This window comes from Meriones unguiculatus, chromosome 17 (genome assembly GCF_030254825.1).
Source record: "Meriones unguiculatus strain TT.TT164.6M chromosome 17, Bangor_MerUng_6.1, whole genome shotgun sequence".
NCBI classification, from domain to species: domain Eukaryota; kingdom Metazoa; phylum Chordata; class Mammalia; order Rodentia; family Muridae; genus Meriones; species Meriones unguiculatus.
Window position 1 is genome coordinate 17939494 of NC_083364.1, and position 23141 is coordinate 17962634.

At 59.5% G+C, this 23141-nt stretch overlaps 4 protein-coding genes and 1 long non-coding RNA gene across 11 annotated transcripts in view; 3 read left to right on the top strand and 2 right to left on the bottom strand.

The window, feature by feature from the left end:
- Positions 1-1700: 1700 nt before the first annotated feature.
- Positions 1701-3074, bottom strand: LOC132648772 (uncharacterized). The gene is made up of 2 exons (XR_009587180.1): positions 2956-3074; positions 1701-2021 (listed from the first exon to the last, which is right to left on the bottom strand). It is a non-coding gene; the product is annotated as an uncharacterized LOC132648772 (long non-coding RNA).
- Positions 3075-3413: 339 nt separating this feature from the next.
- Dohh (deoxyhypusine hydroxylase) lies at positions 3414-7697 on the top strand. Of its 3 annotated transcripts, XM_060371170.1 has the most exons (6): positions 3414-3576; positions 3725-3869; positions 4935-5249; positions 5677-5753; positions 6469-6709; positions 6881-7697. In XM_060371170.1, exons 3-6 carry the CDS (start codon positions 4976-4978, stop codon positions 7195-7197), a joined length of 909 nt encoding a protein of 302 aa, XP_060227153.1. In that variant the 5' UTR covers positions 3414-3576; positions 3725-3869; positions 4935-4975; the 3' UTR covers positions 7198-7697. The 3 variants fall into 3 exon arrangements, with proteins under 3 accessions (XP_060227153.1, XP_060227155.1, XP_021492572.1); XM_060371172.1 differs by lacking the exon at positions 3725-3869 and having other exon boundaries at positions 4938-5249; XM_021636897.2 differs by lacking the exon at positions 3725-3869 and having other exon boundaries at positions 3416-3576.
- A 154-nt stretch (positions 7698-7851) lies between these two features.
- Smim44 (small integral membrane protein 44) lies at positions 7852-11905 on the top strand. 2 transcript variants are annotated; one of them, XM_060371174.1, is made up of 3 exons: positions 7852-9394; positions 9661-9868; positions 10002-11905. In XM_060371174.1, exons 2-3 carry the CDS (start codon positions 9685-9687, stop codon positions 10202-10204), a joined length of 387 nt encoding a protein of 128 aa, XP_060227157.1. In that variant the 5' UTR covers positions 7852-9394; positions 9661-9684; the 3' UTR covers positions 10205-11905. The 2 variants fall into 2 exon arrangements, with proteins under 2 accessions (XP_060227157.1, XP_060227156.1); XM_060371173.1 differs by having other exon boundaries at positions 7852-9868.
- A 439-nt stretch (positions 11906-12344) lies between these two features.
- On the top strand, positions 12345-15450 carry Smim24 (small integral membrane protein 24). The gene is made up of 4 exons (XM_060371175.1): positions 12345-12557; positions 13036-13147; positions 13310-13372; positions 14773-15450. The coding sequence occupies exons 1-4, from the start codon at positions 12488-12490 to the stop codon at positions 14897-14899; spliced, it is 372 nt and encodes a 123-aa protein (XP_060227158.1). The 5' UTR covers positions 12345-12487; the 3' UTR covers positions 14900-15450.
- Positions 15451-16152: 702 nt separating this feature from the next.
- Nfic (nuclear factor I C) overlaps positions 16153-23141 on the bottom strand; it is a 59770-nt gene continuing 52781 nt past the window's right edge. For all 4 annotated transcript variants that reach the window (XM_060371169.1, XM_021636829.2, XM_021636830.2 and 1 more), the window contains one exon: positions 16153-20926. Coding sequence is in view for 1 of the 4 variants with exons in the window: in XM_021636830.2 (XP_021492505.1) it covers positions 20909-20926 (18 nt within the window). In the remaining 3 variants the exon portion in view is untranslated. The remainder of the gene's footprint in view (positions 20927-23141) is intronic.

The following is a 23141-nucleotide window of genomic DNA, read 5'->3' on the forward strand; positions in this document are numbered from 1 at the left end:
CCAGGACTGTGACCGGTTATCAAGTGCACCCCAAAAGACACTGTGCTCAGTGAGAGGGCCAGACAAAGTGCAACATGATGTATACTCTATGGTAGGAAATGTGGGTTCCTGGGGCTGGGAGGTTCAGATGAGAACTGAGGGAGTTCAGGGAGACCGGCAGCCACCAAAAAGTAAATTAAAATGCATGCCTGTCATCCCAGCACTGGGGGGCTGGAGGCAGGAGCATCAGGAGTTCAGGCAGAGGCTGGATTCATGGCCTTAATGGCTGGGTGGTTATAGCACTAGTTCTTGCAAAGGAGCCGGGTGTGACTCCCAGGACCCATATGTGGTGCCTCAAAACCATAACGCCATGGGACCTGATGCCCCTTTCTGGACCTGTGGGTACTGCACACACACACCCCATGTAAACTCATAAAGAACCCTTTAAAACAAAAGAGAGAAGAAAACCTGGAAAGTTATTTATGATGTAGTGAGGTTTACTAACCTATACCTTTGCTAACTTTTATTTTTAAGCTTGATTAAGTTAGCATACCAGGCCCGGGGGTGGGGGGGTGAGGAAAGCTAGTCCCCAGAGAAGATAGAGCTGGATATGGTGACAGAAGCCTCCACCAGCCTGCTGGGTTGTACAGAAGACACAAGCATGCAGCGCCTTGCAGGGCACCCCGCAAGTCTCTGCTCCGGCCCTGGGGTTTCTGGAACCCTAGAGGGCGGGCTACAGCCAATCCATAGCCACCGGCTATGTAGTCCCCGGGGTCAAGAGGGGCACAGCGCTGCTCCGCTCTGCCATCAAACCATAAATAGATACAATTTTTAAAAATTAATAAAATGAAAAAGGGGTATCCTGCTTGCCCTGCAAACACGACACAGGGGTCAGGTTCCTAGTCATGGGCCCAGCAAGATGACTGAGCAGGCAAAGACGCTTACCATCCAATAAACCTGGCTCAGTTCTCTCAGGACACCCATGGTAGAAGGAGGAGGCGGTTTCTGCACAGGCCACCTTGGTATTTGTGCTCCACCCATAAGTAAACCAAAAAGTAGAAGGGAACAACAGAGAAAACCAGCCAGTCCCGGGCTTATGCACTGAGGCAGGAGAATCCATGGGGCTCACTCTGAGCGACAGCAAACCCCACTCTTTTGTTTTTGTTTTGTTTTTCCAGACAGGGTTTCTCTGTGCAGTACTGGCTGTCCTGGAGCTCACTCTGTAGACCAGGCTGGCCTTGAACTCACAGAGATCCACCTGCCTCTGCCTCCCGAGTGCTGGGCTTGAAGGTATGTGTCACCGGGCTAACAAAGCCCACTCTTTATTTATAGAGACTGGAGTGAGGAGGCTCCAGTGGCCGCTAGCTAACCAACAAAACTGCTGAAGCAGAACCCTTCCAGAGGGAGGTGGAGCCACAAGGATGCTGGACTTCTGGCCATCACAGACCAAGGGTGGAGGGGCTGCTGAAGGGAAGTCTAGCTGATGGGCCCTGTGCAGCCTTTCCTGGTATCAGTTCCTCCCAGGGCAGCCTGGGCATCATGCCAAGCTCTGAAGCCGAATCTGCTTCCTGCACCTCTGGGCCTATCACTTCCCCTCAGCTGTTATAGGGGCCAGATTACACCTGGTATCACCACACCCTGTGACCCGCCAGGGCCCCACACCCTTTCCAGAAGCTTCATGTAAACATGTGTTGGAGCTGGCCAAGGGTGACAGTAAGGTATGTTATATGCAGCCATGTTTGTTATTTATTTTTTCTGTGTATGTGCACATGGGGACCAGACATCTTCCTCCATTACTCTCCATCTTTTGTTTTCAGGCAGGATCTCTCACATCAGACCAGGCTAGGTGGCCAGTGTGTCCCCAGCATCCTACTGTGTCTCCCTCCACACACACCACCTCATGTAGGGAAGCCGACCTTCAGCGCCCTCAGGAAGTAGGTGTAGGCAGAGGGTTCCCCGTGTGTTGGCCCAGCACTCAGGAGGCTATGTCCCCAGTCAGAGGTCGGCCCCGGGCTGCAGAGCAAGAAGCTGGTCTCAGACATCTAAAGAGGAAATCAAAGAGATCAAGATGCAACTGGGCTCAGGAGTGTCGGCGCCCTTCTGTTTTCCCACTCAGGATACTTGTCACTCATGGAAGACTGACTACTAAAGATCTACAGGAGAGAGTGGAGGTAGTCTGGAATTCCTAACAATCCTCCTGCTCTGCCTCCCAAGTGCTGGGATTCAAAAGTTGTCCCAACAGGGCTATGTTCTGTTTTTGTTCTCTTTGAACAGGAGAGATTACATGTAAAAGCTTTATGGCCTGATTTCTGTTTTGTTTTTGAGACAGGGTTTCTCTGTGTAGCCCTGGCTGTCCTGGAACTCACTATGTAGACCAGACTGGCCTTGAGCTCACAGAGATCCTCCTGCCTCTTAGATCCTTGGATGAAAGATGCGAGGCACAGTGCCTGCTATAAAATGTTTTAAAATAATTCATTCCCAGTTTAATTTTCATTATACTTTGAACTTTTTTTGGCATTTTCTTAAGTATACATTGTGTATTTTCCTATGGGTACTCACATTTCCATATTTCTAAATCTCCTAGAAACCCATATAAGAATGGGCTTCCTGGTAGCATTTTTATAGTGTATTTTAGTCTTGCCTTCATTTTTATATTTTAAATATTGTCATTACAATAGACTACGTTTTCATAATTACATAATATATTTCATGGTGCTGGAGAGAGGGCTCATGGGTTCCCAGCACCCACAGGGTGGGTCACAAGTGTGTAATTCCTGCTCCAGGGGATGGGGCACTCTCATACAGACACAGTAAGGCAAAACACACCAATGCACATAAAAGAAATCTTTAAAGAGATGAACTTACGACACTTCCACACACATATATTTAATTTTTGTTTCTTTTTGTTTTGTTCGAGACAGGGTTTCTCTGTGTAGCCTTGGCCGCCCTGGACTCTTCTGGGCGACTAGAACTCACCGAGATCTACCTGCCTATGCCTCCCGGAAGTGCTGGGATTACAGGCGCACGCAGGCCTAGTACTCAAAAATTTTAAACAGCGATTTAATGTGCAAGTCACTGCAGACAGTGAAGGTTCGCTCCACCTATCCTGTGGGCCCGCAAGATGGGACGCACGGCCTCAGATTGGCTGCAGGCGCCCCCGCCGCTGAGCCACACCGTAACCCCCATCCCACCTCCCACTCCTTTCTCCCTCCATTGTTTGGGTCATGGCCCCCGCCCCGGGTCTGCGCATGCTCTGTCGGGATTGGTCGCTGGTGCCTCTTGAATCGGAAGGAACCATCTTCTTTTCGGCACGGAGGGGCAGAGTCTTCGCTCGTAGGCGGACCGGAAGTCGCGTCTCCGGATCCCAGGACGGTCCCAGGCCGTCGCCCTCCGGAGACACCCCTCCCCGCAGCGCTGGTTCCGCCCGGCCTGGTCACGTGACCCCAACATGGCGGCGCCCAGGGAGCGCTGCGCGCCGCGAGGCTGCTGACTTGTTCCCGGCGTCCGTGGCGCTGTCACCGAGACCCGCTCCGACGCGTCCGGCGAGTGAGGCGCTCAGCAACGAGTCCCTGTGCCCAGAGCACTGCGGGCGTCGCCGTAAGTCCTCCGGAGGACTTCCGCTTTGAAGAACTAGCTGCCGGGGGGTGGGGGTGGGCAGCTTGCCCCGGAGGGACCCCAGGGCGTCGCCGTGGCTTTCCCTGGGCTGCTTCGCCGCCTTTGATTTACGTTATTTGGTTTGACACAGCGTAGCACGTAGCCCAGGCTAGCCTCCACGTTCCTGCGTACCTACGAACGGCTTTGAACTCCTGACCCTCTGTCCCACGTTTGACTGACAGGCTTGCCGCCCTTGCCCCGTTCACCCGGTGCTGCCCCGTTCCCCGGGTGCGGGGGTGAGCTGGGGGTTCGGCCTGCGCGTGCGCACTCAGTTTCAGTTTTTGAAGACAGGATCTCCTGGGACGGGTCATGCCCCTGCTTCAGCATCTCAGCGAGGTGATGCCGTTCCTGGGCCTGACCAGCCTGGAACCTTTCTGCCCAACACCTAGAGCAGCAGTCTGGGTGCCCCAAGATCCCGGGCCTCCTCTTCTGTTGTCCTGGGTTAATGGGGAGATGGGTCTTGTGGCCACACAGTGGCTGCCCGCTCCCCGTGGGCCTGCTTCCTGTGTGTTAATTCCATTTTTAAGAGGTGACCGTCCAGCCCAGGCGTAGTGGTGCACACCTTTATTCCCAGCACTCAGGGAGGCAGGCGGATCGCATTGGGTTCTAGGACAGCCAAGTCTACACAGAGAAACCCTGTCTCGGGAAAACAAACAAGCAAAAAAACCCCAAAACAACTACCAAAAAAGATGTCTGAGGTATGCCAGGGCGGCTCTACCTCCCTCATTAAACCCAGAATGCCTTCCAGCTCGCTACAGCCTGTTCGTCCTGTTTGTGACCTGGCTGCCAGGGTCATTGTTGGTGTCTAGGTGGCAGACAGCAGGTCTTTCTCATACCTGGAGATGGCTGGTTCCGTGTTAATTCACCCGTGAAAGAAAGCTCCTGTGCCTAGTCACAAGCGGTGCAGAGGGTGAAACCTGAGCAAAGGCCCAGGGCAGGAGCAGGGAGAAGTCCGGAGGGCGAAGATCAGGGCAAGGCTTCATGCCTACATCCCTGGTCCTTGTGTGGAGCCTGAGACAGATCCCCGGGGGAGAAGCCGTTCACCTGAGGCAGAAAGTTATTTGTTAGAACTCCACAGCAGGAACCGGGGGCCGCTCGGGAGTGGGAAGCCACAGCCTGTGACCAAGATGGCTGTGAAGAGCACCCGAGGGCTCTTTTTTCCCTTCCCGTCGGTGGAGGGTCGTGGATGTGGAGGTTTGAGAACGTTCCGGGTCCCGGAGCTCAGGGATCCTGCCTCTCCCGGGGGCTGGGAAGCATGCTTGCACCTTGGCACCTAGCTTCACCACCTCCCTTTCCTGCAGTAGGTTAAGGCCGCAGAAAACCCGCCCACGAGGCAGTCGCCATGGTGACAGAGCAGGAGGTAGAGGCCATAGGGAAGATTCTAGTGGACCCCAAGCAGCCCCTGCCGGCCCGCTTCCGGGCCCTGTTCACGCTGCGGACACTTGGTGGTCCAGAAGCCATCACCTGGATCAGCAGGGGCTTTGAGGACAGCTCTGCCCTCTTGAAGCATGAGCTGGCGTACTGCCTGGGCCAGATGCGGGACCCGCGCGCCATCCCTGTGTTGGTAGGTGTGTTGGGGGACACCAGCCAGGAACCCATGGTGCGCCACGAGGCAGGTGAGTGGGAGCGGCTAGTGGCGTGTGCAGCTTCGTCCCGGGGACACAGGCGGGTGGAGCTGCAGGGGGAGATGGGAGCCGCAGGGCCGTGGGCAGAGAAGGGAGGGGCTCCTCATCTCTCAGCAGCAGAGTTCGGCCTCCTAGCCAGGTCCCTGGAAGCACCCACGCCAGCCTGTTTGTGGCCTCAGGGACCTGGGACAGCCTGTACCCCTCGTCCCTTAGCCTGTTCAGTGCGCGGGCCTGGTCTGATGATGACTTCTTACCCACCCAGCGGCTCCGGCTTGCATGGGCTCACTTTAGCCTCAGTAGGCCAGCTTCTTGAGGAAGGATTCGGCCAGCTGGGAGGCTGTATGCCCAGTCACGGCCAGGGATACCAGCTGGGTGCTGGGCATCAAGCAAGCTCCTGCCTGCTGGCTTGTCTCCTCAGGGGAAGCACTGGGGGCGATCGGTAACCCGGAAGTTCTAGACCTCCTGAAGCAGTATGCCACCGACCCAGTGGTCGAGGTGAGGAGACTGACTGGTCCAGTCCTGCCGGGACCAGCTCTAGAGTCCATATCTGGTTACCAGGGCAACCTCCTGGAAAAGGATGCTCTGGAGATGGAGGGGCACCCCACAGGTTCCCCCCCACAGCCCTGGGTCTCCAGCCTTGAGATTTTGACCTCTGCCCTTAGCTGTTCACTGCCAATGCCTGTGACCTCTGTGGTCCTTCTCCCTCATGCCTCCCCGCCCCCCCGCCCCCCGTTCAGCACCCATGAGTGTCCCTTCCACCTCTGAACATTCTATACATTCCTTTCATGGAGCCCATGCTGTGTGGCCTTTTGTGTCTGTGTCTCCGAGCACCTTGTCCTGAAGGTCGATTCACGCTGTGTTGTGTGTATGAGCCCTTGTTCGTGGCTGAGTAATGCTCCGCAGTGTGAGGGGTACACCGTGGCGTGTACCTGCAGTGTGCCTGTGGCCGCTGGGCTCCACCCACTGCTGGCTGTCATTCCTCATGCCCCTCGCTTCTCCTGCTCCGTCCGGCCCCAGGGCCTTTGCACAGACTGCTCTGTGTTCCCCCAGCCCCCCACCCCCGCCCCTCATCCCAGGTGTTCGCTCTGTCCCCTTCTTAGTCCGTGTCCTCCCCGAAGCCGGCCCGGCTCAGCCGCAGGGTGAGAGCGGGGCCTGGGTCAGATGCGCACCCAGCCGGCAGGCTCTCACCGCCGCCCCCAACCCCTTGCAGGTGGCGGAGACGTGCCAGCTGGCGGTCGGGCGCCTGGAGTGGCTGCAGCAGCACCCCGGGGAGCCTGCCTGCGCAGGACCCTACCTCTCGGTAGACCCGGCCCCGCCTTCTGAGGAGCACGACGTGGCTCGGCTGCGGGAGGCCCTGTTAGACGAGGCCCGGCCTCTCTTCGAGCGGTACCGCGCCATGTTCGCCCTGCGCAACGTGGGTGGCCAGGAGGCCGCCCTGGCGCTGGCCGAAGGTGAGCGTGGAGCCCGGCCCTGGGGACGCGGGTGCTCTCCTCCGCCGGGAGGGGAGCTGTGGCCCCCACACCTCCTGGGCGCTTGCCCTGGGTGTCGCTGGCCACGGTGGTCACGGAGGGCCCCACGCCCACCCAGCCGCCCTCACCCTGTGTCCCGGCCCTTCCCCGCAGGCCTGCGCTGTGGTAGCGCGCTCTTCCGCCATGAGGTGGGCTATGTGCTGGGCCAGCTGCAGCACGAGGCCGCCGTGTCCGAGTTGGCAGCCACGTTGGCGCGGACCACCGAGAGCCCCATGGTGCGGCACGAGTGCGCGGAGGCCCTGGGCGCCATTGCCAGGCCCACCTGCCTGGCGGCACTGCGGGACCACATCACCGACCCTGAGCGGGTGGTGCGGGAGAGCTGCCAGGTGGCCCTGGACATGTACGAGCACGAGACCGGCCAGGACTTCCAGTACGCGGACGGACTGGAGCGCCTGAGGGCGACACCCTAACCCCGCTCCTGGCTCGCCCGGCGGTGCCCGGGGCGGCACCCGGCAACACCCAAGGCGGCACTCAGAATGTCTCAGGTCTGCGCCCTGAACCTGACCTGAACTTTGCACCTGGATTCTGCCCGTCACCTGACCATGTGCCGGGACTCCCTGTCACCTGATCCCGCCCTTCTGTGTGTGGGGGCCCACCAGCCGCGCCTGCGCTCCCAGGCAGCTGTATGGGCCTCCTGCCCTGCCCTCCCACAGTGCCTGCCTCGAGGGGTGCCCACTCCTGCTGGCATCTGCCCTGTGACTTTGTGTCTCATGTGCCAGTCCAGCCCAGCACAGCCTGCAGCAGGGAGGCTTCCAGGCTTGGAAAGGCTGGGTCCCATGGCAGGGTTGACCAAGCCTGAGTTCACAGGGAACGGGGGTTGTGTGGGCCACCTCGCCTCACATCCAGGCCGAGCAGGGGGCCCAAGCCAACCCTAGGCGCCGTACAAATAAAATAAGTTATTTTTCCTAAATGCTGGCTCCTGGTGTACAAGGTCGGTGGCCTTGGGGGTAAACAGGAAGAGTCCATGAGTCTGTGCTAACTGGGGCGCCCCGCTCCCTGCACCCCATCCACCTCTGTAAATGGGTTTGACAACAGCCCACCACCCCACAGCCGTCAGCTCTACCTTCCAAGGCCTGGAACCCAGATGGGTACCCTAACCATGCGCACGATGCCACTGGGCGGGTGGCTCTGGCGGGTCACGGGCAGCCAGGCCTCCCTCCAGTGGCCACTGCTCTCAGCTCAGGTCCCAGAGACCCCCGCCTTCTTTGCTCTCCCCACAAAGGGGGCCTGGCCAGAGTGCCCGCACCAGTCCAGCCGGCTCTGTCCCAGAGCAGGGCTGGTTTGAGGCCCCCACTGCTGCCAGATGCCTGGGGAAGGCCGGTGGCTGGCGTCACTGCCGCCCTGGAGCTCTCGATGCACGAGATTTTCTTTACTCGAGGCAGCATGTCTCTGAACCTGGAGCTTGCTGAGTGGCCTGGGCTGTGTTGCTTAACGGGTCCTTAACGGGCACGGTGCGGCCACCTGCCTGGGTTCTGCATGGGTTTGGGGGGTGTGGGTTCAGGTCTCTGGTTATCTGACAAGCACCTTCGCCTGAGCTAGCCTCCAGCCCTGTTTTAGACATGTGGGTGCTGAGAACCAAACCCAGGTTCTGTGCAAGAGCTGCTCTGGCCAGCGAGCTGCCTTTCCTCCCCAGGCCGGGTCCCCTGCAGCCCAGGCTGCCTTGAACTCCAACCTGACATGTAGCAAAGGATGATTCCCGGCCTCCCTGCCCTCGATGGCAGGTATGCGGCAGCTCCACCATTTTTTTTTTTTTTAGTTGGGGCTGCAATGCATAGTCCAGGCTAGACTGGAATTCATGGCAATTCCCTTGCCTCAGTCTCCTGGATGCCAGGCATCCCTCCCTCCAACATTCTTCCTGGCTGGTCACTTCCGTCTGTCCATCAGCACAGCGCGGTTGCCAAGAATTCTCGCTCGGGATGCAAGCCTCCTCACCTCCCGTTTCTCCCCATTATGACTTAGCCGTGTGTCCCCAGGAACTGCCCATGGGAGACCTCTTGAGAACCAAGGTACAGCTCCCCTCTCTGCCTTCCGTTTCATCTGACCTGGTCGGTCTCCCTCCCCCTGGTATCGTCACCCTCCCTGATCCCTCCTGGCTTTGCTCTCCCGGCCCGGCCCTTCTGCCTCTCTCAGCCTTTCCATTTCCAGGCCTCCACCTGCTACTCTTCTGTGGCACTCAGGCCGTGTGGAAGTCACGGACAGAGTGAAGCCCACACCCCTTGCCCAGCTGTCCCGAATACTGGGTGTGCACCCGGTGACTCAGACCGTGAAGCGGGAGGCAGTGCGGGTGCGCGTGGGCTTGGCTGTCCTGGATGTGACATCAAGCCCTCACGGCAGGAACATCCACCCTGCCAGGGACACCCGAGATGGGGAGAACCACAGCCCGGAGCGCCTCTCAGAACTAGGATTTGAACCCGGTTCTCTCAGGGAGCGCTCAGGCTCCGCCCTCGTAGCTCCCACTGCGTTTAGAACCTCCCAGGGCTCCTCCAGGCTGTCCTGAGCACTCAGTCTAGAGCCACGCCGTCTACGCCACTCCTCTATGCCCCGTCCTCCCCACAGTGGCCACCAGAGGACGGCCATGAGCAGACTGCGCTGCCTGCAGCCCCCTAGGTGCCCACCCGGCCCTCTCCACCGTCCAGTCCCCACTCTGTCCCTCCCCCTGAGCGCTCTCCCCGGGCCCTCAGCAGGCCAGCTCTCTGCTTAGCATGCACCCGGGCAGAGGGCTCCGGGCTGCGAAGGCCCCGGGGTCAGTGCGTATGTCAGCGTCACTTCTGGGGAGGGAGGCAGGGACCCAGCCCTGACAGATGGCCTGCAGGAGCCGTCCTAATCCTTTTAGCTCATCCCCTAATGCGCCCATACGTGGCTCCTTTCTAAAGGTGCCCCAGCCATCGCGGGGGTCCATGGATGACAGAGAGGACTGGACCCCATCCCCTCCGATGTACGAGGAGTACCGGCCGCCCCCGCTGGACGCCATTCGCCTGCCTCGCTATGCCATGTACCTGCTGATGGCCGCCATCCTGGTGGTGGCCGTGGCCTATGCCATAGTTGGCCACCTCATCAAAGACCTAGCTCACGACCTGGCTGGTGAGCCACGCTCCCGGGCTGGGGTCACCGGGGGTGCGGGGAGGAGCCCCGGACCTGGGCAGGGTCTGCCCACGGGGTGGGTGGGGCCGGGGGCGGGGCCAGCCCCGGCCAAACCAGCTACTTGTCACCGCAGACTGGGCCTTTGGCCCCAAGCCCGACCAGGAGGAAGGTCCCCGAGAGCTGCGGGCCAGCCTGGCCGCGGAGGACCTGGAAGAGCTGGACCTTCAGCTGGCCCTGGCCTGGCGCGGGGAGGAGGACCCTGCCCGCGCTCCCCGACGCCCCTCCATCGCCTTCAAGGAACCGCCCGTGCAAACCAACTTTTGGAAGCTGGGCTGACCTGGAGGGACAGCCCCTGAGACTCTGCTGGGCAGAGCGGTTTCCACGGGCCCTGTGTCCCCACAGACATGTGTGGCCCATGACACAGGGTTTGGCCGTCCTGAAACTCACAATTCTCCTGCCTCAGCTTAAGTGCTGGGTTGCAGACTCCACCCTCACTTTATTAGGACTTGTAGATAGGATCTTATGTAGTCCAGGCTAACCTCGAATTGATGTATAGTAGAACTTGAACTTGAACTTGAACTTCTGATCCTCCTGTCTCCACCTCCTGACAGGTGTGCCCCGCCCCCCCAGCTTTTGTGGCATTGGGAATGGAGCTCAGCGCCTCCAACAGGCTGGGCCTGACATTATCTCCTTTTAGGTTTTTTATGGCAGGGTTCCTCTGTTTAACAACCCTGGCCATCCTGACGCTAACAGACATCTGCCTGCAACATTGGTTCTTCATTATGTAATTCCTCACACAGACTCCTGCCCCAGGGGTGTTTGCTGAGAGGAGGAGAGACTGCAGCCAGACTCACATACAGATTAGAAGTTTGAGCATCCAACAGCTGCCATCTCCCTGTCTCCCTGCCCCCCCCACCCACATAACCTTCCTGGGTGCCTCCAGGGAGCCTAGCAGCACAGATGGGAAACCGAGGCAGGCCGCTGAAGAATGTCTAGGCAAAGTCTCACAGGAGACTTGTCATACCCAGCACAGAACTATGCATTAGGGTCCTGTCCCCCTCAGACTTCAGAAGGCTGAGGCAGGAGAATGGCAAATTCCAGGCCAGCCTCAGTTAGGGAGCAAAAGGAGCCACGTGGGGGTGAAGCCCCTGGGCTGTGAGACATGGCCCAGTCAGTCATTCCTCGGCGGCCCACCTCGGCTGGCAGGCCTGTCAGTGTGGGCGCCTGATGGCCTAGGAGGACACGTATACAGTAGGAGCTTAACCTAGGCCTGCCTGACAGGTTGAAGCAGGTCCTTGCTGACTCTGCTCAGCGTTCACCTGAAGGGTCTGTCTGTGGTGGCATCTGGAGGGCGGGGCTCTATAACCATCCGCACAACGGTTTTCAAACTGTTAGTCTGGCTGCCCTTAACCTGAGTTCTGAGTTCAATTCCCAGCAACCCCAGGGTGGCTCACAACCATCTACAGTGAGATCTGGTGCCCTCTTCTGACGTGCAGGCAGAATGCTGTGTAAATAATAAATAAATAAATCTTTAAAAAAAAAACAAACCTTTTAGTTTATGATTATTCTAAAAAATGAGTCAAGCCGGGTGAGGTAATATCCTTCATCCAAGTACTCAGGAGGCAGAGGCAGGAGGATCTCCATGAGCCAGCCTGGTCTACTGAGTGAGTTCCAGGATAGCTCCGGCTGTTGCCAAACAAACAAAGAAACGAATGAAAAACAAAACCAAATTTATTTTCCAGACCCTGAGAGACTGGCCTTGAACTTGGTATGTAGCTGAGGATGACCTTGAACTCTTCACCCTCCTGCCTCCACCTGGGAGTGCTGGGATGACAGGTGTGTGCCATCCCACCCAGTTTCTAGGGTGCTTGGGATGGAACCCAGGTCCTCACGCATGCTACTAGAGAGCTCTCTGCCCCGGCACATGTTTTCTTTCTGGTGCCCAGGCTAGGCCTGAGGCTAGCTATCCTCCTGCCTCAGGCTTCCCCCGTGTGGGAAGGACAGGCACAGGGCACCAAAGCCTGATCCTTTAGCCTGTCAGGCGCCCAGGCTGTGGCTGCTGCCTGAGTGACCCCCGTGGGTGGGGCCCCCTTTGCCCAGGTGGGGCTCACTATCTAATCAAGCTTGAGGCTCAAGGTTGAGGGCAGAAGCCAGCTCGGGGTGTGTGTCCGCTGTCCGCATGCTCCTCGGGCAGATGGCCCTGCAATGGACCTGAGGGTTCCTCCTGCCTGGCAGCTTGGTGCTGACAGAGCTGCCATGACCGTCCCAGCCATCAAGCCTGATGGTGGGCACGTGTGAGGGTGCAAGCATCACAGCGAGATAGCCTGGCCTCTTGCCGGATGCTGGAGCGGATGCCTGTGGCTGGCCCTGGGCTGCCGGGCTCCAGGTAGGGATGCGAGGTGAGGGGGGAAGGGAGGGACGGCCCGCGTTAATATTAAACCAGCTGCAGACTCTGCCCTCCGGGTGCAGGGGCCTGATGCCCAGCCTGGCGGGCATAGGAGGCCGGACCACAGGAGGTAGGTCCCCCGCCCCCCCCCAACTCCCGTCTTAACCCCACCCGGGGCCCTGTGCCGCTCACACCCGCAGCTGGACGCCGACCGGTTCCCAGCGCCGCTGGCCATGGACACCCTGGGCAGCCTGCTGCTGCTGCTGGCCGCAATGCTCCTGGCACCGGCTGAGGCCCAGCAGGGTAGGACTGGGGTTTGCAAAGCCCATGCGGGGGGCGGGGAGGGGGTCAGGAACGCAGGCAAGGCCTCTCCACCGCCTCGTTTCCCACTAGGAGAAACTGAGGCACGGAGAAGGCACAAGAAGAAGAGGAAGTGTAGAGGGCCCTGGTAGAGATGAGTGTTCCCCAGGGAGGGCACTCCTCCTTGGTACCCTTCTCAGAGCCCACAAGCTGAGGCCGCTGCCTTCCAAGGTGGTTCTCTGAGTCCATACAGGCCCCTGGGAGCCCCTCCCCCTCCCCCCCTAGATCTTTCTCTGTCAGCCCCTCCCCTCCAGGAAGCAGGAGAACTGCGAGGACCCCTACCCCCAGTCCGGCCTCTTTAGGTCTCTCTAAGCCCCGCCCTCCAGGACGAGCCCCTTTCCTTAACTTCCTCCTCCCCGCAGACCCCTCCTCTCCCCGCGCGCCCCACCTTGCTGTCTCTGACTGGTCCTGCCCTCCGCAGCCTCTGAGCGCCGCCTGAAACCCTGGCTGGTAGGCCTGGCCGCGGTAGTGGGCTTCCTGTTTATAGTCTTCGTGCTCATGCTGGTCAACCGAGTGTGGTGCTCCAAAGCCAGGTGAGGAACCCCCACCTGCCGGCCTCCTGCCTTTCCGCGCTCCCTCACGGGGTCAGCCTGGAGGTCACCTCGCTTCCCCGCCCTCCCTCTGCCCTCGGTGGGGGATACTGAGGCAGAGAACAGCTTCCAGCTGTCACAGCAACCTTTGTTCCGTGCGTGCAGAGCGGAAGATGAAGAGATCGCTGTCAGAATGGAGCACATCGTGAGCCAGAACATGGAGTCAAGGTACCCCAAGGGCGACCACCCCTGGGCAGACAGTATGGTTAGGCCCAGCTAGGACGGGCCAGGGCCCAGCTCTGTCCAGGAATCCCAGATGCAGGGTCTGGCTCTGAGAGAAGTGGGGCATACTTGGAACAGGCAGATGGGAATTATGGTGGAGGATTTATTAATTCAAGAGGGCTTTCCTAGCCCGGCTGGCTCCCAAACAGTGGAGGCAGAGACCAACCGATTCATTTACACAGCTTTAAGCATACTAAGCCCGATTTATACTGATTTTCTAAACTAGTCTGGACACTCCCCAAGCTCCATGCCAGTCTTCATCCTGTCTGGGCTGGATCTGCTCCCTCAGGCCATGTCCTCTCTCTCCTTCCTCCTCTTCTCTCTGCCTCTTGGTCCCCGCCTGGGAACCGAAGCCCCACCCGTCATGTCTCTTTTGCCTAGTTACAGGTTGTCCAGACTTCATTAACCAACCAGAGATAATTGGGGAGCGAAGTTTACAGACACTCTTCAGTGTCCATGAGAATGTACTTGTCTGGACTGCAACTAGATCTTGGGGTCCAGACTTTAGCATCTGAACACATATAGCGCTGGATCAAACCCCCAACAGAGCATACAGAAGAGCGCCATGAATGTGATAGGGCCCTGAAGATGGGAGGGTTGAGAATTAGAGACTGGGCATGGCTGTACCTAGAATTGCAGAGGACACAGCTGCCTGCCCTGAGATGCAGCACGGTTTTCTGTCAGCATCACTCTCTTCACCCACTGACCCATCATCACCCACCCATCCACCATCCACCCACCCATCTACCCATCCACCCATCCATCCACCCATCCATCCACCCACCCATCCATCCACCCAATCATCCACCCATCCACCCATCCATCCACCCATCCATTCACCCACCCATCCACCCATCCATCCAACCACCCATCCACCCATCCACCCATCCATCCACCCACCCACCCACCCATCCACCCATCCACCCACCCACCCATCCATCCATCCATCCATCCACCCACCCATCCACCCACCCATCCATCCACCCACCCACCCATCCATCCATCCATCCATCCACCCACCCATCCACCCATCCACCCACCCATTCATCCATCCACCCACCCACCCATTCATCCATCCACCTACCCATTCATCCATCCACCCACCCATTCATCCATCCACCCACCCACCCATTCATCCATCCACCTACCCATTCATCCATCTACCCACCCATCCATCCATCCATCCACCCATCCATCCACCGTTTTCTTTCCATGGAGTACACATGCTTTCTTTCCTGCTGGGCATGCTGAGGTCACTGCAGACCCCTTAGCCTGTCCTCACAGGGCTTGACAAGGTGGCTCCTAGTGCAATGACCATCTCTCACTGTGACACCTGAACTCTACAGTAAAGAGGACAAGAAGAAGCAGAAGAAGCAGAAGGCGGAGAGGAAGGAAGGACAGAGCAATGCTGGCCTGGAACTAGAGGAGAAGGAGTCCTCAGATGATGAGAGAGGAAAGAAAACGGCCTTGTGAAGCCTCCAGCAGCCTGGGGATGCTCTGTCCACCCCCCTCAAGCCACAGCCACTGGAAGCAGGCCTGTTGTGGCCTGGATCTGAAAACCAGGAGGACAGCTCTGCCTGGCACCTCTACACTGCAGAAATCCATCTCCTCCCCTCACTCAGACACCCACCATCGACCTGGTGCCCATACCCACCCAATGCCCTCCTTTCCCTCTCCATCCTCTCTTGACTCCACCCTGCCCCCTCCAGGCACGCTCCCGACATCACGTGACTGTCCCCTGCGGCCCTCACCCCAGTACCTCCTGGGAGGCCTTGCACCCTGTGTTTGAATTTTGTCCTGGAGGAGGGATACCCCATGGCCCACACTTTCTCAGTCAGGGTCTCTCTTCTCTGTCCTGAGGCTGTCCCCATGGTCACCTGGTTCTTTCTGACGACCTTGTCCAGAGGTCTCCCATTCCTGAGCCCTCCGGGGGAGGTTGTTTTCGGTGGGTAGTTCCAGCAACGGCCACCAGGGGGCGGAGGAACCCTCCAGGACAGTCAATTAATAAAGGGTCCTAAAGCTTTTGTCAGTCTCTTTGTGTGGGCTTAGGTCAGAGCCAGGGCAGGGGTCCGTGGTCACGAGAGGCAGCTGGGCCTGGGCCTAGCTGTGACACAGACGTCTGGGTTGGTTCTCATGTAGGCCGTGGCTTTAGGCTCACGTGCCAAAGACAAACGCTTTCGGACTGTGCAATGCTGTGTGGCCCTGGGAAGGCCTGCCAGCCTCGCGGAGGTCCCTGTCTCAGCAGGGATGAGGAGTCATGGTCCTGGGACGTTGTCCCTCCACCCCCTCCTGCAGAGCTAGTCGAACCTGAAGGCCACAGGCTTCCTTCTAGGTCAGGGGGCTGGGTTCCTATTTAAGACTTGCTCTCATGTCCACCCGTGAGCCGAAGATGACCTTGAACTCCTGACCCACTGGCCTCCAGACAGGCTCCAGCCATCATGCCAAGCCTATGGCTCCAGGGCGAGGCCCAAGGCTGGAATTGCTGGCCCCTGAGCCTCCGTAGCCCGCCAGCAGCAGAGGTTCGGAGGGCCCCAGCGGTGGCCCAGTGCCCAGGTCCGAGGGCAAAGGCCCCAGGGCTGGGCACAGCCTCACCCTTCCTGGTCCAACCCAAGCCAGTCATGGACACACAGAAAGAAAGACCCAAGAGGAGCTGCAGCTTAAGCTTGTTTAATTTTTATACATTTTTTTTCTTCCTTTTATTTATTTTTTTTGTCTTTTATTGAATCTTTTATGGACCCCCCCCTTCCCTTTTTTTTTTTTTTTTTTTTTTGCATAGGGAGAAACGGAACAGCAGGCAGTGGTGCTGAGGCGCGTCCACAAAACAAAACAAAAAACCAGAAACCAAAATGAATTTGTAATATATGAGGTTATGAGTGGAGTATGCTGTGGGCGCGGGCGGTGACGAAGCGGGGGGCCTGGGCTGTCCTCCACTCCCCAGCCAGAGCCCACTGCTTGGGGGGGCGGGGCAGAGGGCGCCACAGACTGCGCAAGCGCAGCTATGGAAAGCCGAAGGTCAGAGGTGCATCAACCCAAGAGTAAAATACAAAATGGCTGAATGGAAACAAAAATCTCTAAGTAAAAACCCAAAAAGATCTCGGCAGGAAAATGAAACGGCCAGCCTTACACCCAGAAAGCAAGGGGAGGCCAGAGGAGAGAGTGAGGATCGATGAAGAGGAACGTCCACGCACCCCCTGCCACCCACGAGCACCCTGTCCAGTCCCTCACACCCAGTGCCTGTCCCGGGAACTCGGGGGGCTCACTCTGGGACCCTCAGACTTACGGGGCTTCGGTTTGAGGGGACATGGCTGCCTGGCTGGGATATGAGCGTACCCAGCTGGGTCCCCCAAGCTGGGGTAGTGAGGCAGGGCGCCGGAGGAGGGGTGGTGGTTTGGGGGCGCATCCCTTCCTCCCGCCCAGCGCACCTGCCGGTTCCTGTCTCACTTCCGAGGGGAGCAGGTGTGGGGACTGAGGGGGCAGGGGAGGACCCCCAAACCGCACCATCAGATGAGTGAGGCACTGATCGGGAAATGACTGTTTGGTACCCCGGCTACAGGACCTGGGGAATCAATCGCTGTGGGGCTTCCTCCTTCCTCGGCCCAAGCTGAGTGCGCTGGACGAGTGAATGGAGGGGAGAGGACAGCCATTGCCAAGTGGGGTCTGAGGCTGGACAAGTTCGTAAGGGCAGGGATGGGGAAGTCAGGAGTGGTGGCACACGCCTGTCGTCGGAGCAACTGAGGGAGGGAGGATTGCTGGCCTGGGCTACCTGGGGAGAACCTGTCTCTAAGATATCAAAACACTTGGTAGAGAGTAAGTGGCTGGGCCTCGAACCCAGCACCCCAGGAGAGAAAGGACCACCCAGGGAGGATCCCGATAGAGGGAGAAAGCTACTGTGTTCAGCACTGCAGGGATTAACTCCAAACTAAATACGAGTATATGTACATATGGGTACAGCTCAACCCCGGCCACACTGCCCCCGAGGCCGGGACATATTGCTGAGGCCTCAGGTGCCTTGTCTTTGGACGGTGGGGTGAGCTTGACCGGCCAGTTCTCCCCCCGGGGGACCCGGGCCCTGTCTCTGTTGGGGAGCGGTGAGAACCCCAACCTCCTGGCGTCATTCCCACCACCCTGGGCGTTCCTGGTTATCAAGCTCAGGGCCCCAGACATCATCTAGTCCCCACCTGGAAAACAGGGTCACAGGCTAGACCCTGAGCGGCAAGGCCGTGGGGGGCTTCGCCAGGGCGTGATGCCCGTCACGGATGGGCAAGGGATGGCCTGAAGTGGAGGTGGGTTTGAAAAAAATGTTAGTTTCCTATACAGAAAGGAACTTAACCCCGAAATCCCAACGGCCCTCTCCAGCTTCGGGTCATCCATCACCGGACGGGGCCAGCGTGGGGTCTCCGGGTGGGAACTGGAGAATTTCTGAGAAATCGGGGCGGGGAAGGGGATCTGATTGGCTGTTGTCAACCTGCCGCCGGGCACGCCCTGTCCACTGTGCCCGCCCCACCCCGTGCTGATGGTGTCACCTCACCTGCTGCCCCATCCCACTGACTCCCTACTTCCGGGGGATGGAGGACGCCCCCCACTAGGCCTCTGGCAGCGCCCAGCACTCGGAGGGCTGAGTGTGTGTGTGTGTGGAGGGCCGGGGCAGGAAGAGGCAGGGGATGGATGGCTTGGAGCCCTGTCTTGGGACTTCTGTCTGCCCCCCTGGCTATTGTCTTTAGCTTTGGTGAAGTTTAAGAGCAGAGTTAACAGAAGACAGAAAGAAACAAAAAGAACGAAAATCCAAAGGCAACCACAAACAACAAAACCAAAAAGGAAAATTGAAATCACGGACGTTGACACCGGCCGGCTGTGTCCCCACTGCCCCGGCCGGGCCTCCCCACAGCTGAGCTCGACCCAGACAGACAGACGGACGGATATTGCATATATTCAGCTTCGTGGGTTGGCTGGAAGACGGAGGAGAGCACTTGGGGAGGGACGACCCCCCAGGCCGGCCCTGGGGCGGGGAAGGCCTGAGAGCCCCTCCCTGGGGGGCCGGGGCTGGGGACTCTAGGGGCTGCGTGGCAGGCAATGAGCACCAGGCGAGTCCCGTCCCCCGACGGGGGGTGGGGGCAGGGCTGAGGGGTGCGGGGTCACAAGCCATGACCAGTACTTTGACTTCCTTAATAGTGTTGTTTTCCTTTGTTATGTTCTGGGTTTGGTTTTGTTTTTTATCTTTTCTTTTTTTTTTTTCATTTCTTGAAGCAGCGTCTCGCTCTGTAAGGCCAGGCTGGACCTGGAACTAACAGCAATCCTCCTGCCTCAGCCTCCCAAGGGCTGGGATCACAGGCGCGCGCCACCACGCCCAGCCTTCTGTCTTTTCTTTTTCTTTTATAAAAAAAAAAAAAAATCTTTTAAATTTCTTTTTCTTTTCTTTTTACAAATAGAAATACCACCTTTTTGGATTTTATTTTTTATTTCATGTAATTGCTTGTCTGTTTGTAACTATGCGTGCAGGGCATGCGTCTGTGTGCGCAGGGATTTAGAAGTTAATACTTGTCCTCGGAGAGCAAGGCACATGTCGTGGTGGAAAGTTCGTGCAAATTCGGAAAGAATGGATTTTTTTTTTTTTTGGTAAGGATATATATATATATATATATATTTTGTGTATCCTTTTTTTTTCTTTTTTTCTTTTTTTAGTAGAGGCGGTAGGGGGGGTGGGCAGGTGGGGGGGCGGGCCTGTCATGCACACAGCAGCCCGGGGGTGGGGGGGGCGGGGGCTCTCGGGCGCAGGGCCTTAAGCACCATGCAGTTAGGTAAGTGGTTGGTTGTCCTGACCCCTGGGGGACCCGGCTGGCTGGCTTGGGGGGTCAGAGGGGACCGGCCAGGTCCACACCCACTGGCCAGAGCCCAGCCTCACACCTGGACAGTGGCCTCCGCGATGTCCCCACGGCCCCCCAGCTGGAGGGTCCCTGAGGACGGACGGACAGGGACAGATGGTGGGGTTCCAGGCCTCAGAGGCTGGGGAAGAGCAGGGGGCGGGGCCTAGCCCCGGGCTGCAGGGGGAATGGCTTGCGGCCTCCGCAGGGAGGGGATACGACAGTGCCGGGCATGACGGGGCCAAGACGGGTGGGCGAGGAGGAGGGGCCTTGGTTTGGTAGGTTCGGTGGCCCTAACCCACCCAACATCCCCTTCCGGGGCAACCCACTCTAGACAGGGCCCTGGGTGGGTGAGGATGGGGGCCGCGGAGCCGGGGCTGCGCACGGCCCCTGCACCCCATCTTAGTGTTCTCTTTAGGTCAGTGAAGTGCGCATAGCAGACGGGGGACCTAGCCACCCCGCCACCCCATCACTCCCAGAGCCGTCCCACCTGAGGTCCGAGTGCACTTCCACCAGCCTTCTTGGTCCCTGTGCCGGGCCCCACATCGTCAGGGGGGTCAAAGTGCAAAGGGGGTATCCCCCTGCAGTGGGGCGCCCCAGGGTGGGTCTCCAGGAAGTAAGGCACTGGCAGAAGTTAGGGGGACAGCGCACGGCCCCAGCCTGCTTTCGGGACACCCAGTTCTCCCCCTGGGTCCCATCTCTCTACCTAGAGGGCGGGCGCGCGGCGATGAGGGGCGGGTCCGCGGGGGTGAGGGCGGCGGCGGGCGGGCGGAGGGGTTAGGCACTTAGATCCGGCACCTCCCGCCTCCAGGGGCCTCGGCGTGGGGTTCCCCGGCTCCCCCACCTCTGTCAAAGTGCTGATAACTTTCCGTGTGCGAGCGGAGGCCGGAGGGTCGGGAGCTGCGTGGCCTCTCATGCCGGGGGTGGGGGTGGGGGCAGATTGCATAGAGAGATGTGTCCTTCCAAAGAGGTCCGCAAGGAGAGGGGGGGCCGGAGGGCCGAGGTGGAGGCTGGACGCGGGACCCTCCCGGGGGTCCCAAAGTACCTGTGTGGGCGCGCGTGTCCCCAGCAGGGCCAGCGCCGGGCGGCTCCCGCGCGCCTCCTCCGCCCACCGCGCGCGCAGTCCTCGCCAGCACCGCCTCCGGTCTCCTGTCTTTGGCAAACACAGTCGGTGGGGATGGGGACAGCCGGCGGAGGCCCCCGAAGCTCGCGCTGGTGGCTGGCAGCAGGGGTCTGGGGAGAGGCGGCCTGGCTGGGCGGCCCACGCCGTCCGTTCCGTCCATCCGTTGGTGCTGGGTGCGGGTGCCAGGCTGGGCTAGCCTGGGCTGTGGGTGATGGCGGGTCCTCAGGGCGCAGAAGAGCTGCAGGCAGCCGTCCATCAGCAGCAGGTGCCACAGAGACCCGCAGCGCCCAGCTGTTGTCGTCTTAGTTGGGAAGTTTTTTTTTCTCTTTTCCTGTTTGTCTTTTGTCCTTTGCTCCTCCTGTGTGTCTGTCTTTTCCGTCGCGCTGGGAGTCGGCGGGGGGCTTCTCACTCCTTCTAATTTTCCAACAAAAATGCAGGCTAGGGCCGTCACCCCCGGGACTCCGCCAGCGACGATGAAGGAGGCGTGGGAGGCGACTGCGGCTACCCCAGGTACCAGGACTGCGTGGTCCGCGGAGATGGGGGGAGAGAGAGAAATGGGGTGTCAGGAGCGCTGCCTTTCCCAGCCCCCGCAGCACATGGGCCCCTGCGTCCCAGACCATTGTGTCAGGTGTGACCCTGGCCTATGGCCTCTGGTGGGCAACACAGAGATCAGACCCTTTCAGAGAGACACCTCATCCTGCGTGACGTCAGGAGTCAGGACCCGGCGTGACGTCAGGGACTCCTATGCGCATGCTCCCTGTGACATCAGGAACTTGGTGTAAAGTACCAGCCCCTGTGATGTCCGGAGCCGGGTGTAAGTTAGTTCCCAGTGACGTCAGGGACTCGGTGTAAGGAAGTCCCGTGTGATCACAGAGATGTGACGTCGGACACTTGGTTTGAGTACATATCAGATTACATCATGCACGAGCCCTCCGACGGCAGGGCCTGTGTGAGTACACGGCCTGTGACCTCGGGGCCGGGGACTCGGCGTAAGTACACGCCCCGTGACGGCAGGACTCGTGTGAGTACACCGCGTGTGACCACGGGGCTGGGGACGCCCCGTGAGTGCACGCCCCTCGACGGCAGGGCTGGGCGTGTGAATGCACTGAGTGTGGATGTGGCTGAGGACCCTCTTTGCCTTGCTAACTGGAGCCCCACCCCTGGGCCAGAGCACGCAGCACGTGACCCTGGCTCACTATTGCAGCAGGCCGGCCCAGAACCTACTGTGTGGTCAGGACAGCTTTCAGCTTTTGATTCTCCCACCCTAGTCACCCCAGTGTCTGGGTGACGCCTGTGCCACCATGCCGGCTGTGTCTTTTCATACCCCTGCCCTATCATAGGGCCAAGAAGCTCCCGGCTGGGCTCTGGGGGTGGAGGAGAGCCAGCCTGGAACATTCGGTTCCAGATTCCCTCTCTGTGCCTTCCAGGGCCCATGGGGTATCAGTGGAGCACTATCTTGGGAGTCCAGGACAGCCTGGTGCCCGACAGCACAGGCCGGGGCAGGGTGACCCTGAGGGGCAGGGTGGCCAAGAGGGGCAGCGCCTCCCTTGCCCCATCCTCAGCCAAGTTCAAGCTCCTGTGTCCCTTACCTCATGTCTGGTTTCCGCTGGCAACCAGACAGGCTGGGGTGTGACCCTGTCCTGCCCTGCCCTGGACAGGAGCCTCTACCTCCGCCTCCACCTCCCTGGGGACCCCCAGTCTGCTTGGAGCTGGCAGAGGAGGAGGCCGAGGCAGCAGGAGGCAGCGGGAGCCTCGGTACCTGAGTTATTTGTGTGCTTGGGTATGAGGGGCCTGGGGGCCGGGGGGCGGAGATCGTGGTCGGTGTGCAGATGGGGGCAGGGAGGGAGTGGGGCTGTGGGAAGGCCGAGCCAGGAATAACAATGTAGACAGCCAGGAAGTGCTGACTGGGCAGAACGAGCTGAGGCCCAGAGCTGAGACAGGGGCCTGGAGGAGGGGGGACCCAAGCCGCAGCCTCCTGATTTCCCTGCTGGGGGGTGCACATCTCGTCTTCCCCACAGCCCGCCCTCGGTTCAGGAAGTCCCATCCACTCTCCCTCCCCCTGAGCCTTCTGCGGCTCCCCGGCACATCCTGGGGTGAGGCCTGCATCTCTTGCTTGCCCTGTGTCCCCATGTGCCAGGCCTGGTCACTGGGTGGCTGTGCTCATCTTCAGCCAGCAATGGCCACAGAAACCCTGACCCAGAGGAGGAGGCGGAGGGAGCCATCACCTGCCTCAGTTTGTCAAGAGTGGATTCTGGCTCCATGGGAGGGAAGCTGAGGGCTGGAGAGGGAGGAGGGGGGCCGAGGCCCATTCCCAGCTTTCTGAGGAGGCTGGACAGTCTACTACAGGGTGACGGCTGAGGCCTGAGAAAGAGACAGCTGGGCGGCCGCCCCTCTCTCCACTGCTGGGGGCCTGGTCTCTCCGTCCCGGTCAGGGCTCCCTGAGCCACCAACAGGAACCTGGACTGCTGTGGAGGGTCTCAAGGCAGCCACCTCGCAACAGAGGACAGAGGTGGCCACCGCCGTGCAACCACAGGCAGCTTGTCTGCCCTCTCTGGGCCTCGCACCCTAGCCTTCCCTCTCTTCGGCCTGCTCTCCGGGGAGGGGCGGTGGGGTGGGGAGCGGGGGAGTCCCTGGCACTGTGTGACCCTGGCTGGCTGCCTCTGCTCTCTGGGCCCCACATCCCCAACTAGACAAACCCTGCCGTGGGCTCTCTGACAGGTGAGAGCCAGGCCAG

Excerpts from the sequence above, each read along its gene's own strand:
- Dohh (XM_060371170.1), top strand. The coding sequence starts at position 4,976 with ATGGTGACAGAGCAGGAGGTAGAGGCCATAGGGAAGATTCTAGTGGAC. Across the intron at positions 5,754-6,468 it reads CCACCGACCCAGTGGTCGAG|GTGGCGGAGACGTGCCAGCT; the intron begins GTGAGGAGACTG and ends AACCCCTTGCAG. Across the intron at positions 6,710-6,880 it reads CGCCCTGGCGCTGGCCGAAG|GCCTGCGCTGTGGTAGCGCG; the intron begins GTGAGCGTGGAG and ends CCTTCCCCGCAG.
- Smim44 (XM_060371173.1), top strand. The coding sequence starts at position 9,589 with ATGGCCTGCAGGAGCCGTCCTAATCCTTTTAGCTCATCCCCTAATGCG. Across the intron at positions 9,869-10,001 it reads CCTAGCTCACGACCTGGCTG|ACTGGGCCTTTGGCCCCAAG; the intron begins GTGAGCCACGCT and ends TTGTCACCGCAG.
- Smim24 (XM_060371175.1), top strand. The coding sequence starts at position 12,488 with ATGGACACCCTGGGCAGCCTGCTGCTGCTGCTGGCCGCAATGCTCCTG. Across the intron at positions 12,558-13,035 it reads ACCGGCTGAGGCCCAGCAGG|CCTCTGAGCGCCGCCTGAAA; the intron begins GTAGGACTGGGG and ends TGCCCTCCGCAG. Across the intron at positions 13,373-14,772 it reads AGCCAGAACATGGAGTCAAG|TAAAGAGGACAAGAAGAAGC; the intron begins GTACCCCAAGGG and ends TGAACTCTACAG.